The sequence below is a fragment of the Pleurodeles waltl genome, chromosome 1_2 (genome assembly GCF_031143425.1).
Source record: "Pleurodeles waltl isolate 20211129_DDA chromosome 1_2, aPleWal1.hap1.20221129, whole genome shotgun sequence".
NCBI classification, from domain to species: Eukaryota; Metazoa; Chordata; class Amphibia; order Caudata; family Salamandridae; genus Pleurodeles; species Pleurodeles waltl.
The window spans coordinates 720,766,332-720,779,618 of record NC_090437.1 but is presented as its reverse complement, the minus strand read 5'-3'; the positions used below and the strand labels follow the sequence as shown (position 1 = coordinate 720,779,618).

At 40.6% G+C, this 13,287-nt stretch overlaps 1 protein-coding gene across 1 annotated transcript in view; it reads right to left on the bottom strand.

Moving 5' to 3' along the window:
• Positions 1 to 5,476: 5,476 nt before the first annotated feature.
• NPY2R (neuropeptide Y receptor Y2) overlaps positions 5,477 to 13,287 on the bottom strand; it is a 152,722-nt gene continuing 144,911 nt past the window's right edge. The window contains exon 2 of the mRNA XM_069243046.1: positions 5,477 to 8,845. Coding sequence (XP_069099147.1) covers positions 7,641 to 8,807 — 1,167 coding nt within the window. The 5' untranslated portion in view covers positions 8,808 to 8,845 and the 3' untranslated portion in view covers positions 5,477 to 7,640. The remainder of the gene's footprint in view (positions 8,846 to 13,287) is intronic.

Here is a 13,287-nt window from a genome sequence, read left to right as displayed (position 1 = left end):
GTGGCACTTGTGCAGCATACATGCAATGCTCCCCCATAATGCTGAAAAACTCCACATTCCTGCGACTGCCTCTGGCTCAGGGTGCGGATGAGTAAAGCTGTGAAAAGTTGAGGGAGCATAGCACAGAGGTTTGGATTTGCGGGTGTTGTGGGAGTGTGCAGGAGTCAAAGTGTGAAGCGCCCAGTTAATAGGGACTAAACCAGACCAGATCAAACCAGACAGCCCTGACAAATGTATTGGGCTCCAAACTGGGCTCCAGAGGATATTTCTTACTCAGCCTACATTTCCATGGCAAATACCACTGCTGTAGGACACATGCTCAGAAAAGGTAAGTGCTTAGTGCTTATTGGTGTTGGTGGATTAACGAGGACATCTTGCAGCCGGTAGTTTTTTCTATAATACTTATGCATTTACAGTTTACAATATACACAGCACAAGTCTAACTCTTAAGTGTGGGGGCTGGATGTTGTCTGATACAACATAAAAACTCATTTCTGCCAAGACAGTGTGAGTTGGATGGCAAATTCCCCCATAGCCATTCCTGGTTAACCAGTGAGCCCTAGTCAAGTAGAGGGAGCGGTTGTTAAAGGGACAGAGCAGTGATTTAGTTTTCACTGCTAAATGGAGAGCCCCGAGTTCGCGGAAGCGGTCCAGCTAGGCTGGTGCATCTTGCATCCGGGTTAGCTACCCCATACCTTTAATCTACCATTGGCCAATCAGCAAGTCAGCATAGTATAGCACAGCAAATATTAACACAAATACCCTGCCACTAAAAATTTATAACAGTGCTACTTCCTTTACCAGGGAACAGTAACTTCATTGCATCCAAAATAGACCTTAGAAGGACGAAGAAGGATTTAGAAGAATTATAACCAGCGCACCATGTGGTGAGGGCACGAAAGGATGTTGCATATGCTAATAAAGAAGAAAAAAAGGCTTCAGCCTTTACTAGCAGCAAATAATGCTAAGGCTAAACCAATAGGGGAAAATCAACCATTAATTTCTCCAGTGGCACATATGATTGAGAGATCATTAAAAATCACACAAAAATCTGATTTCCTAAAATACTTATTTGGAGTAATTTTTTCTACTCCAGGTGATTCAAACTCTCCTCCAGATCCTATTTCACTGCCAAAAAAAATTGCTGTATTTTGTAACAAACTTTCCCAAATACATTTAGAGCCTCAGGAGGGCAATAAAGACAATAAAATTGTACCCCCAAATCAAACAGGGTTTACTCAAGGGACAGGGAGAGCAGCCAGTATTTTGACCCTGTCCTTAATAATGGGCAAACTTAAGCTAAAGAAAAACCCTCTGTCTATGCTATGTGGATTATAAGGCTGCATTTGATTGTGTGCAACAAAACCTTCTTTGGAAAAAGTTATTATCAATGGGTATCCCAGTTCACCCTTTAAAAGCCATTCAGTTGCTGTACATGGACACCAGGGTGAGGGTGAGAAATGCAGATGTTTCCATTTAATCCAGGAAAATACTTAGGGGTAGATTTATGAAAAGTGGCGCTGCACCAAGTGCAGCACCACTTTTCTTGAACCCCTTAGTGCCCCCCTAACGCCACCATGTGTGCGCCTTATTTATGATACAGCGCACCAAGGCAGTAGTTAGGGAACTAGCGTCAGAATTTTTGACATTAGTTTGGTGCTTTGCAGGATTAGCATCAAAATTCTGATGCTAATCCTGAAAAGCACCCAGAGGCCCATTGAAACCAATGGGAACCTCCTTTTAATGCCTATTCTGAGCAGGACTTAAAAGTGCCAAAGCACAGGGAAATGCCCCCTTTGCATACATTATGCACGATGCAGGCATAATGTAGGTTATAGGGTCACAAAGTGGTGCAATTCATGCATTGCACCACTTTGTAAATGCGTCACTGTGATTTTGGCCTCGGTGGACCACATTAGCATAAAAAGAAATAGCGCTAATGTGCCACAAGCAGGCGCTAGGGGCTCCTAAATCTGCCCCTAACATTCCAGGGCTTAAAGCAAAGATGTGTTTTGGCACCATATTAGTTTAATTTGTTTTCAGCAGCTCTATTGTCTACCTAGATGCTGTAAATTTGAAATCTCCTAAATTATGTTCCATGCACATTTCTAATCTGATGATTTGATCTTGCTCAGCCAGACAAGAATTGGCCTACAACGATTTATTGATAATCTGTTCTTATATTCCTCAGCCAATGGCATGACAACACCTCTGAAGAAAACAAAGATTATGGAAGTTAGTTATTGGATAAAGAAAAGTTATAAATGGTTTCTGCACATCAAATAACTGGAGCTTACAAGTACTTATAGATATCTAGGAGTACTTTTTGATGATAGGGGATCCTTTAAACAGCACCGAAAAGACCTGATAAGGAAAGGTAACATTCTGATCCTGGCCTTTCACACCCTACAAAGAGCGGTAGATGGTCCAAACTTCCTACCTTTACTGAAAATAATAGTGTAAAAACTTAATCCTAGCATCACGTATAGAAATGAAGCCATTCGGGGCAGATATGCAGCACTTATAAATTCAATCTCATCTAATTTTTTTAGATTGCTGTTTTGTCTTCCTCCGAATGCTTCCCCAGTACAGATAAGGCTGGAGTTAGGTTTATTAAATCAGCTAATAGCGAGGAAAGGGGACTACATAAAAACCTGGAGTAGAATTAGGTCTGTCTCAGAAATTCCACTGTGCCAAGCCCATTGGCAGGTATTGCAAATTAATGGATCTGCACCTGCTTGCCGTTATCTGGATCTGGCCATTGAAGATCAATGGATTCACTCAATATGGGTAAACTACCCCTCTCCAGCTGCCTTTAAAAAAATTGGTCAAGGTTATTACGAAGAAAATATCTCTGCTTAAAGACAAGGATATTTTATCACTTATATCGCCCTCCTAGACGGTAATTAATGAATATAAGATACTTAGGCGACAATGTTATTTCAAGGCATTTAAAAACTGGTTTAATGCACTATCGCTTGGGCCTTTTTCCAGGTGAAAATATTAGAAAATTGTGGAAAAAGTGGACCTTCAGTGAGCGTTGTAGATTGTGTAATTCTGTGGAAGAAAATATTACTCATATGATATGTGTATGCCCAGCCTTCCTACAAGAAGGAAGACTATTCTTGAAAGTCCCATTCAATCAGTGTGGGATCTTGTCTTGCAGGCAGGCAATGATTGCAAGCCTAAAATCAAAGGACCATATGTGGAATTGTAGGTACACAAAATTTCTAAGAAATGCTGGGAAAAAAGTGATTGTCATTAACGCTTTGCAGTCTTAACAATTAGAGTTTTATTGCTGGTCTGTATTTGCATTTTCTGATGATGCACTTTTCTGATATTATTTGTTTGAGACAAGCTCAGGATTTGCATCACACATTTTTTTCTCTTAGATGCAATTAGCCTTAATATCATTTGATGTCATAATGTGTTGATAACCGGCGAGAACAATCAGTGATTTTTAAATGAATTGGATTGGCTCCTGGTTAGGAGGTCGATAGTTCACCAGAACTGCATAGTTTAAAGGAAATGTGCTGCAACTCTTCTTTTTATGATATTCTCTTTCTGCTGATATTTGTTAATATAAGATCATGTACTTTCGTCGAATACATTCTTCTCTAACGTTTTAGGGCTATAAAACAAAAAAAGATACAGCACTGAATAACGTAATGGTCCATTAATAGTCATGGACAATTGTTAGTTTTTATCTGTATTCCAAGGTCTTAATAAGAACGTTTTATAAAAAAAAGTCTCTTTGTAAGTATTTTATTATTCATGTTTTAATTAACTGCACAATAAACTTTGCATTGTTACTTTATCCTAGGAACCTCATAGGAGTATTCAAGGAATTAATAGACCCCACACATTTATGTGTCAGAAGGTCCACTCAGGAGTGGTGATAGCACAACCCATCAGTGTGGGTGGTGTTACGAAACCTCTGAGAAGGAGAGTGTTGTGATTCTGAAGAAGAAAGGTTTTTAGATAACAGTATACGAGAGGAAGCAGCTTGGGCTAGGCTCTAGAAAAAGTTGAGGAAGAGTTAAGTGAAGCAGGGTTATGGTCCACGTCATACTTGGCATCTGCAGGCTTAAAGAGGGAAGATCCTTCTAAACTCTCTCTCCTGTTTGGACACAGTTGTAGAAAGAGTTGAGGGGAGAGGCTTAGCAGCAGGGCCGTGCTTTCTGGATCTAGAACGTTTTTGCATAGTTTGGATTTATTGTGGCCCAAGCCATAGGCAGTGCAAGAGCTTTCAGGGTCTAAAAAAAGGTGGTGGGGGGGGGCGGCCTCATACAGTTCGAGACTGATGGACGTTTAAAGAGCAATAGGACACAGATGGTTAAAAAACAGACTGCCAAAGCAATCATTAGACAAGCACTCAATTGAACACATTGAATCCTTTCAAATCAAACATATGACATAATGAATTGTAAGAAATGCAGCCACAGCTACCATTCATAAACATCAGAAAGCCAACCTCTCCTGACGCGCTCCCATAAATCCCTGCCTATACCTACTCTTCAATCCAAGATGGGTAAGCCATGAGGCGTATATTTTGATGTGACTATCCGCAAAGTGGAAGTCAGCAAAACATTTGACCTGAGATGGGTGGTTGGCCTAGAACTATCTGTATAGTTTGGGTGTATCAATCCTCAGGGCAGAGGGCAGGGCAATTCTCGACAAACAATGGGTCCCCAAGAAAGAAAAATGAGGAAATTCAAAGTTTCTTTTGGTCAATAAATACTTTTGCCAGGAAAATACTGAATCAAACACATGGATTAGTATGGTATCTTCCACAAAGTACTTCAGGGTCCTTTTCAGTGATAGTAAGCTCCATAGAAATGACCACACCACATTATAATAGGGTTTTATGCTGAGTGTTTGTAGTGCCTAAATAAGAAAGCAATTGACACTGAATAGAAAGAAAAGAAAGCTGTGAATTTTATGTTTCACTGTTAAGCCCTTATAAGCAGATGGAGTCCGTACCCTTTTCAATACAGTTCTTAATCGAAGGACACTGCTTCCCAACTTTTCTCTATTTTATATTTTGTTTGTCATTTAAATATCACTCTTCTTGTAAAAATGTTTTCTTTTTAGTGAAATTAGTAGTATGCATTCGATATATCTAGGTCCCTTTTGGGGATACATGCATATTAGCAGTTGTTTTGAAACTATGAATATTACAGATTAAAAACATTTTATTTAAGAGTGCATACCTTCAATTTGATGTAGGTGAATGTGGTTGCATTCTCAGTCCAATGCTTAAAACATGGAATATAATTCATCGAGTGGTTCAATTTCGCCTTTTCTCTCTGTTTTATCCTGTTCAGTCTGTTTCAATAGCCTAGCATATCCAAATTGAAATGTGACTTAACAATAACACAGTCCTATCTTTTTCACTAAGTTACTACAGCATAAATATTTGCACAGTGGAAAGTGAAAAAAATATGTACATAATTTTTGATTGCTTTATTTTTTTACTTTCTCCACTATAGTTTACAATATCTCAGCCTAACGTCACTCATGTAGCTGACAATATTTGTTGTTGCTATAAACGGTTTTCAACAAACAATGCCCAAATAACAAAATTTTAATGATTTTACCATGCAGTATTATTAAGAAATCTTCGCAACCATAAGCAGAGCAAACAGGTGTTGAGAATAGATAACACCAACTAAAACATAATATTATTTATACAAATGTAGCACATAATACCTGTTAGGGAGATCATAAGTTAAACAAGTTGCGTTGAATCAGTGGTATATACACTACATTAACAAGGCAAATGATGAGCAGTTTCTCTAAGTAAAACCTGGCCTGTTTTGAAAATGTATTACTGAACATTAAAGAATATTCGAATTCCTACAGGCGTTCAGGCTAGAAAATGTGCTAAACTACCTTTTTTGTTTGAAAAGCTATTGCAGGTAAGAAGATTACTTAAAGCTGAAGTAAGATTTGTTAGCTACGATTTTCTTTGGATAAAAATGATAATCTAAATTTTCTCTGGGCGTAGTCTCGCATTCCGTGGTAGATCCTGATTAAAGGGCAATAGACTAAGCAAGTGAGAAGTGTAGATTCAGTAGGTGTTTTTTTTTTTCTGCTAACAAATATGCTTTTCTTTTGAGGTGTGCTTGTATTTACGAAAAACACTCCCATGAGAACATTCGCTTGCCATCTTCGAGGCAGTAAGCAGAGTTGCAGTGGCTCAGATAGATGGTCAGTTAAGGAGGTCTTAGCAGCTTTCCGGAGCAGAAATACCACGGGGTATATTTTTAAAAAGTGGCACTGCACACACTTTTCTTGCACCCCTTAGCGCCCCCTAATGCCACCATGTGTGTGCCATATTTAAAATATGGTGCACCATGGCGGTAGTTAGAGGACCAGAGTCTAAATTTTTGATGCTAGTTCGGCACTTTGCAGGATTAGCATCTAAAATTCTGACGCTAATCCTGCAAAGCACCCAGAGGACCATTGTAAGCAATGGAAACGGCCTTTTAATACCTGCTCTGTGTAGGCATTATAAGTGCCAAAATAATGCCTCTTAAATTTCCTTGCGCCATCTTTTTGTCCTCTCTAACGGGGGGACGCCCCACTTGCATACATTATGCCTGGCTCAGGCATAATGTAGCGCAAAAGGGTTACAAAGTGGCACAATGCATGAATTGCACCACTTTGTAAGTATGGCAATGCGTTTTTTGCCTTCTACCGGCACATTAGCTCTTAAATATGCCCCTGAGTTCAACAAAATGAAACACTGGCTTTTGATGAAAAGAACACCCACGTGCCTTAAAATACTGACTCCCTAATACTGTGAGAATGGTTGTCTGGTGCATGGTTGAAAACTGTTTTTGCAAATTTCTCCTGTGGATTGAATATTTCCTAAAGTCAAATGAGGTATGTGTGACTGATGAAAGCACGGTTCACTTAGAAGCACGAGACAAAAATACTCCAGCTATCAGTGCTTAATTTGTAAAAAAAAAACAACAACAACAAAATAAATCTACAGGCGCTTAAAGTTTTTCTTAGGTTTCGGTGGGTTTGCCTAATGCTGGGGTTGTTGAATAGATGGCTGCCTAGTTTTGATCCCATGCTATGCCTCTTTCTTCCATTACCCAACATTCCCAATCTCTTTATCTCACTATGGCAGGATTTTTCTCATTGTTACTTCCTCCCTTTGACATTTGTTTCTGTTTCTCTTTCTCCCTTTTTTTGCATTTCCCTATGTTGCTCTAGGCCAAAGTCTGAAGACAAATAATAAATCCTGATCCCAAAGATCAGTGCCAGTACCCACCACCAGCAACTTCCAGCACAAATTAAACAGTACCTTTTATTCAATGGGATTTACAAGAAAACTTAAGCAGCCATATTCGAGTCAACTGTGTATCTAGAACCAGGCACGGAAACTGTGCATGTAGTGTGGTTATTGATCGTTTTGCTATTGAAGATGATTAGGATCCTCAGAGGCCGAGATGTCAACCCTATTATGACCACATGCACATACTTGGACCTGTATACCTCATGGACAAGCATTGCAAATTTTAGTTGCTGATGTTCCCAAGTATAACTTTAAAATAGGTTTGTATGTGTGCATGTACCAAATTGTTTGTGCTTGATCTTAAATTACGTGTTTCTGTAATGGCATCCTAAACTTTGGTGGGTTGTGTGATAGTTCCTGGGCAGTTGGAATAATTGCAGTTATTCTCTTTGACTTCCAATTGTTTCTTCTTGGCTTGAAGTGCGACTGAAATTTCAGGGTGGCTAGAATCCATCCTTGGCTTACATTTGAAAGCTGTTAGGAACGCAGTTCTGTAGTTGTTGTTCATCCAGCCATATAGGATGGGATTAGCAAACGCAGAACACATAGCGATGACATGAAAGAGCGTGTAAATAAGTTTGTACTCATTCAGGTCCAGAACATTGCTGTCAATGTCACTGGCGAGTTGAAAAGCATAAAAAGGCAGCCAACTGACGGCAAAGACCACAACCACTGCCACTAACATTTTGGTTGTTTTCCTTCGGCGATGATGGTAGTTGTCATTTCCCCCACCAGGGCTAACATGATTCCTCAGCTTTGTCCATATCCTGATATAGGCATATGAAATAATTGCCAGGGGTAAAATGTACTGAATTAGTAGCATGGAAATACTGTACATTGTACCATAACTTACTAGCCCCACTGGCCACCTTTCAGAGCAAACCTGAATTTTGAAATCTGACGAGATCTCAATCACAGAATATTCCCTGAAAATGGCAAGTGGGCTGGCCAGAATCGCACTGAAAGTCCATGTAATTACAATGATAATGAAACTAATTTTCTTGGAGATTTTGCTTTCCAGGTGGTAGACAATACATCTGTGTCTGTCCAAAGCGATGACCATGAGGGTTACTGTGGATACGTGGACCGCTAGGCCTTGGGCATAGTTTACTAGATGGCATAGTACAGTACCAAACTTCCACTCATCCAGTAGGGTGTACACCAGTGTGAATGGCAGGCATAGGGTATTCACCATCAAATCTGCTACAGCCAGATTAGCTATGAAAAAGTTGGTGACTGTGCGCATTGTTTTAAATTTGATGACTACGTAGATTACCAATGAGTTTCCAATGACTCCTAAAAGGATAATTGAACTGTAAGCAATAATGAGGACGGTCTGCACACCAACCAATTTAGTACTATCTATGAGCTCTGGTTTGTACACTTCATTCAACGATGTAGTGGGCCCCGGTACATTGAACCACGTGTTCTGCTCAGTTCTAGTTTCTTCTGTCCTGTTTTCAACATATCCCACGTCCCCTCCAACAAGACCCATGCTGATGGTCGTCTTTTCTGATTATTGGCAAGAAGTCCCTGAAAATACAAAAAAGTCAAAGTCATACCCTTAGTACATTCAATATAACAGAATATATAAGGACAACATTTACTGTATCAAATTAAATGTAACTGTAGGAAAGAATAACACATTTGGCTTTTCTGCAGTATGGAAAACAAGCAAAGTACCCGGTCTATAAAGTGTGCCCGTTTAGGACACAATTACCTGGATCTGTTTCCTCAGTAAGAACACAGACAGTTAATCTACACTAATACGACTCTATTGGTCCAAGGTAAATTATTTTGTACCTTCTGTTTTGTTCTGTGTGAAATCCAAATATATTTAGTAATTGACATTTTGTAGATTCTATTTTCCCAGTGAAATGGTTTTCCTGTGAAAAGCGAATCACGAATTGGAATTGCGCCATACATTAAGAGCCTGTGTCAATAGGCTTGACGAGAAGCATACTTTCGAAATTAGATGGTAGGCCAATGACACAACATGAGCCTAAATAGTGCAAATAAATAAGCCAACAAGTTGTCAGCAGCTGCTATAGGGAGAACAACATTCCATTGTCATATCACTGTGTTCAGTGAACAATATCAGGGGCATATCTTCATGGATGCGTGGGATGGACTACTTCTCAATATATTTTAGAATCGGGTAACCTGTGTGATGTCGGGTCTGATGGTCGCAAGTTGGAGTCGGGTCCTGACCGAGCTGTACCGATTTGAAATCAGTTCTTCATGGCATCAGGACTAGGTGACACTGACATGAGGAATGCCAGGACTCAAAAGCAACACAACAGCAGCCAGTGTCCCACACCCTGCAACAGCCCTCAGGTCTTCCGTGGCTCTTCTGCACTCAGAATAGACTCCAAGTAGCAACAGCTCGCCTATTCTGTCAAATTCAGATGTACTGTTTCGTGATTCAGGTGCTCAGTACCTGCATGGTTGTACTCGGGACCTACTTCCCTCCTTCTATCTGAGACGCATATAAAGATAAGTGTCCAAGCTCCATGCGCCATCTTTCCTGCAGACCCAAGTAGACCTGTGAAGGTAAATTGAACATTGAACGGACCGTTCTCAACTCAGCAAGATGTCAGTGGGAACCATCCATTAAGCCAAGCTGTTGCTGCACCTTTCAAGTGTCCCACTCCATCTACCTCTGCCACCTGAGACAAAGTCAGATACCAGCCCTTTCTAAACAGCTAAGGCTGCTGCAGCTCCCCATTCTATGCAAGGGGGTGCAAGGATGACGCAAAATCTAAAATTATATTTACCAAACCATGCAAGACTACCTTGCGTGGCCCTATGTGGCTTGGTAAATGTGGAGTAATGCAAGGCAGCACAAGTCATGTCCCAGGGAGGCGTTACATGGGGGGATCGTGGGTGTTTCCACGCTTCCACCTATGTATTTTGGTGCATTACCAGATTTACGATTAGTGGGAGATCTAAGAATGCATCAAAATGCTATGCCTCCCCAACGGAGGCATAATGAGGAGAAATATGTTTATTTATCCTTGATTCTTCCTCTTTCTACATGTGCTGCATTCTGCAGCACACATAGAAAGAAGAAAGTGTCTCTGAGGATTTTTTTAATAAAACGGTATCACTTCCAGCACAAATGTAATCCTCCCTATTTCCCTCCATCAAGATCTAAATCAGACTCTTAGGGGCATATTTATAGTCTGTTTGCGCTGAATTTGCACCTTTTTTTTACACAAATTCGTCGCAAACCTAACTCCATATTTATATTTTGACGTTAGACATGTCTAATGCCCAAAATATAGGAGTTTGCATCATTTTTTGGAATGCGTGCACCTACCTTGCCTCAGTGAGATGCAGGGTAGGCTTTTCCATCTAATAAATTGTGCTATGCCCATAGCCCCATATTTATCCCCCATGCTAAAATGATGCAAGGGTGAGAGGAGGGGCAAAATAATGGTGCAAAGTTTGCTTTCCACCATTATTTAACACCTGGATCAGACCAGGTGTTAGGGGACCTGTGGACCCATTTCCATGGTTAAACAATATGGAATGGGTCCACAGGTGCCCTCCTCAAGCCCCAGGAACACCCCTACTCACACCAGAGGGTCACCAGAGAATGAGGTGCTCCATCCCATGTAAGTAGGGTAAGTATTGGTAAGTCTGTTTTAATTTATTTTTTTAAGTGACATTGGGGGCCCTAACTTGGGGCTCCCTGCATAGCACAGGGTGCAATGTCCATACCCAGGGGACACTTGTTCCCTGTGCTGGCCATTGCGGTGGTGGGCATGACCCTTGTCTTTCCTAAGACAGGAGTCAAGTTTTTGCTGGTTGTGCGCCAGGAAATGGCGCTGGTCTGGTTAGAGGCATTTTCTTTGCCTCTAACCAGGCAACATAATTTTCTGATGCACAACCCCCTCCTTCCTTACCGCCACCCCCACTAGGCTAGCACAATTTTTTAAGACGCTAGCCCATGTTTAGCGCCAACTTGTACCATTCCTTTAATATGGTGCCTGGCTGGCGCTGTGGGGTGGAGCAGGCCAGTGCTATACTTTTTCCGCAAAACTACGTTTGAGCAGTTTTGCGGCAAAAAGTATAAATCAGACCCTTAATCTTTTGAGGGGTTTCTGATGACAGCATAACAATTTCCAACATAAGTTCAAACTCACATTCTCACTACAAATTAAACCACAAAAGCTTGAGTGATGCTTCATCAGAAATAAAATCTCAATTAATTTGCACCTATATTGATTAGAAGATCACCAAAAATGATGCAGTATGTTAACCAATTATATACTGTTACCAGACCTTTATACACCATTTATGAAACTCATCAAGAAAATTAGTTACATGGAGCTCCGTGTGGCCTTAATGAAAAGAATATTGATTGCGATTAAATCCTCAAATTTCAACTCCACCAAGTCAGAGGTATTGGTAAATTAAGCAAACTTTGGTGAGATAACAAATCATACTTATAAACAAAAATGTCAGGTCCTACTCATTGTAAGAAACCCTCTGTGCAACATCATACAAACCCACCAGGAGATCAAACACTAATGGAGTATCTGACCAATCTAAATGAATCTGAATATCATCAAGTGTCATTCTCAATTTATATTGCTCTGAAAGCCCACTAAACTTTCAACCCTGCAGTCTGCCCCAGATGTACTATTGTCTATGGATGGCGACCCCGAACTATAGTGAAAAGTCACAGACCTTAACACTGTCCACCACCCACTATCCTTTTCTCAATCCCCCTCTTTCTAATACTCACATATAATGCACAAAATACACTCCTGGAGGGGCACCCCAGTCCAAAATACCACACTGCGATCAGTGCTAATTTGGTGCAGCTAAATATTACACTCTTTCCAGCTCAACACAGTGATTTACAACACATCAGCAGAGATCAGCAGTTCACAATACTGAGCCTCTTGACAGTTGAACCCCACACATATCTAGCAAAGCTTTTCAGTCCTGGCCAACACTTACCCCCATTCTATTTCATCACAATGATACCAAATAAGTCTGCCATCTGTTACTTACCATACTTACCTCCCACCAATGCCCCCCTTCCTATGAAATCAATGCCCAAATGGCTCCTACACTGTTATTGGTCTTATATATTCTTGCATTTTCAGGTATTTGTTCAGATGCCTTTGCTTTACACACATTGCTGTTGTTGGGTGCGCAGATGCCATGAACGTACCTCAATTTAGACGGTCAGCATCTAAATAGTGAACTGTTGAGAGGTTACAGTACTGTGTTGCCATGCTGTGTGCCATCTTCCTGACTTGTGGCACCCCGTTCTTTGGGGTGCATGTAGTGTCTGATGAACCCCAAACATAATCTGTAGTGTAGGATTTTAGAGTCCTCTGCAGTATCACAATTCAAACTCCCTGACATTCTACAAATGTACTCAATTACAACCTTGGGAATGTCCTCCCATTCTTGCACTGAGGCACTCTCACCTAGTACAATACAAACCAATCTCATCTTACACTCTTACCTGCAATTTGACAGGAGAATCCCCATAATAATAAATAAAAGCTACAAGTCCCAGAGTGAAACATTAGGTTGGCAAAATCTAGGACTGATTGGTGTCACGTACTGGCACTGAATCAAACAGACGGATTGATTTTATCAAATAACAACAAAAGCTGTGGCTGTGTGGAGAAAGGAGCGCACTTCCCAAAAGTAAGCTATCGTCTTGTTACGGAATCCATGAAGGTAAAAGCTGTGATGGAAGGCGTGCCCAAGTGGTTATACACCCAGCCACAGGGTGCGTAAACTGTTACCTAGGAGAGGTCACAGTTGTAAAATGCAAGAGAGAAAACCACGGCACATCGCAGATGTGTGAAGTTTAACTTTATTCAACTATAATGTCTCTGGATGAAAAAGACTTCTGGCCCAATAGAACATCTTGGGCATAGTATCAGATGGTAAGTACAGTTCTCATGTTCGGAAAAACAACAGCTGACACGTGTTTCGTC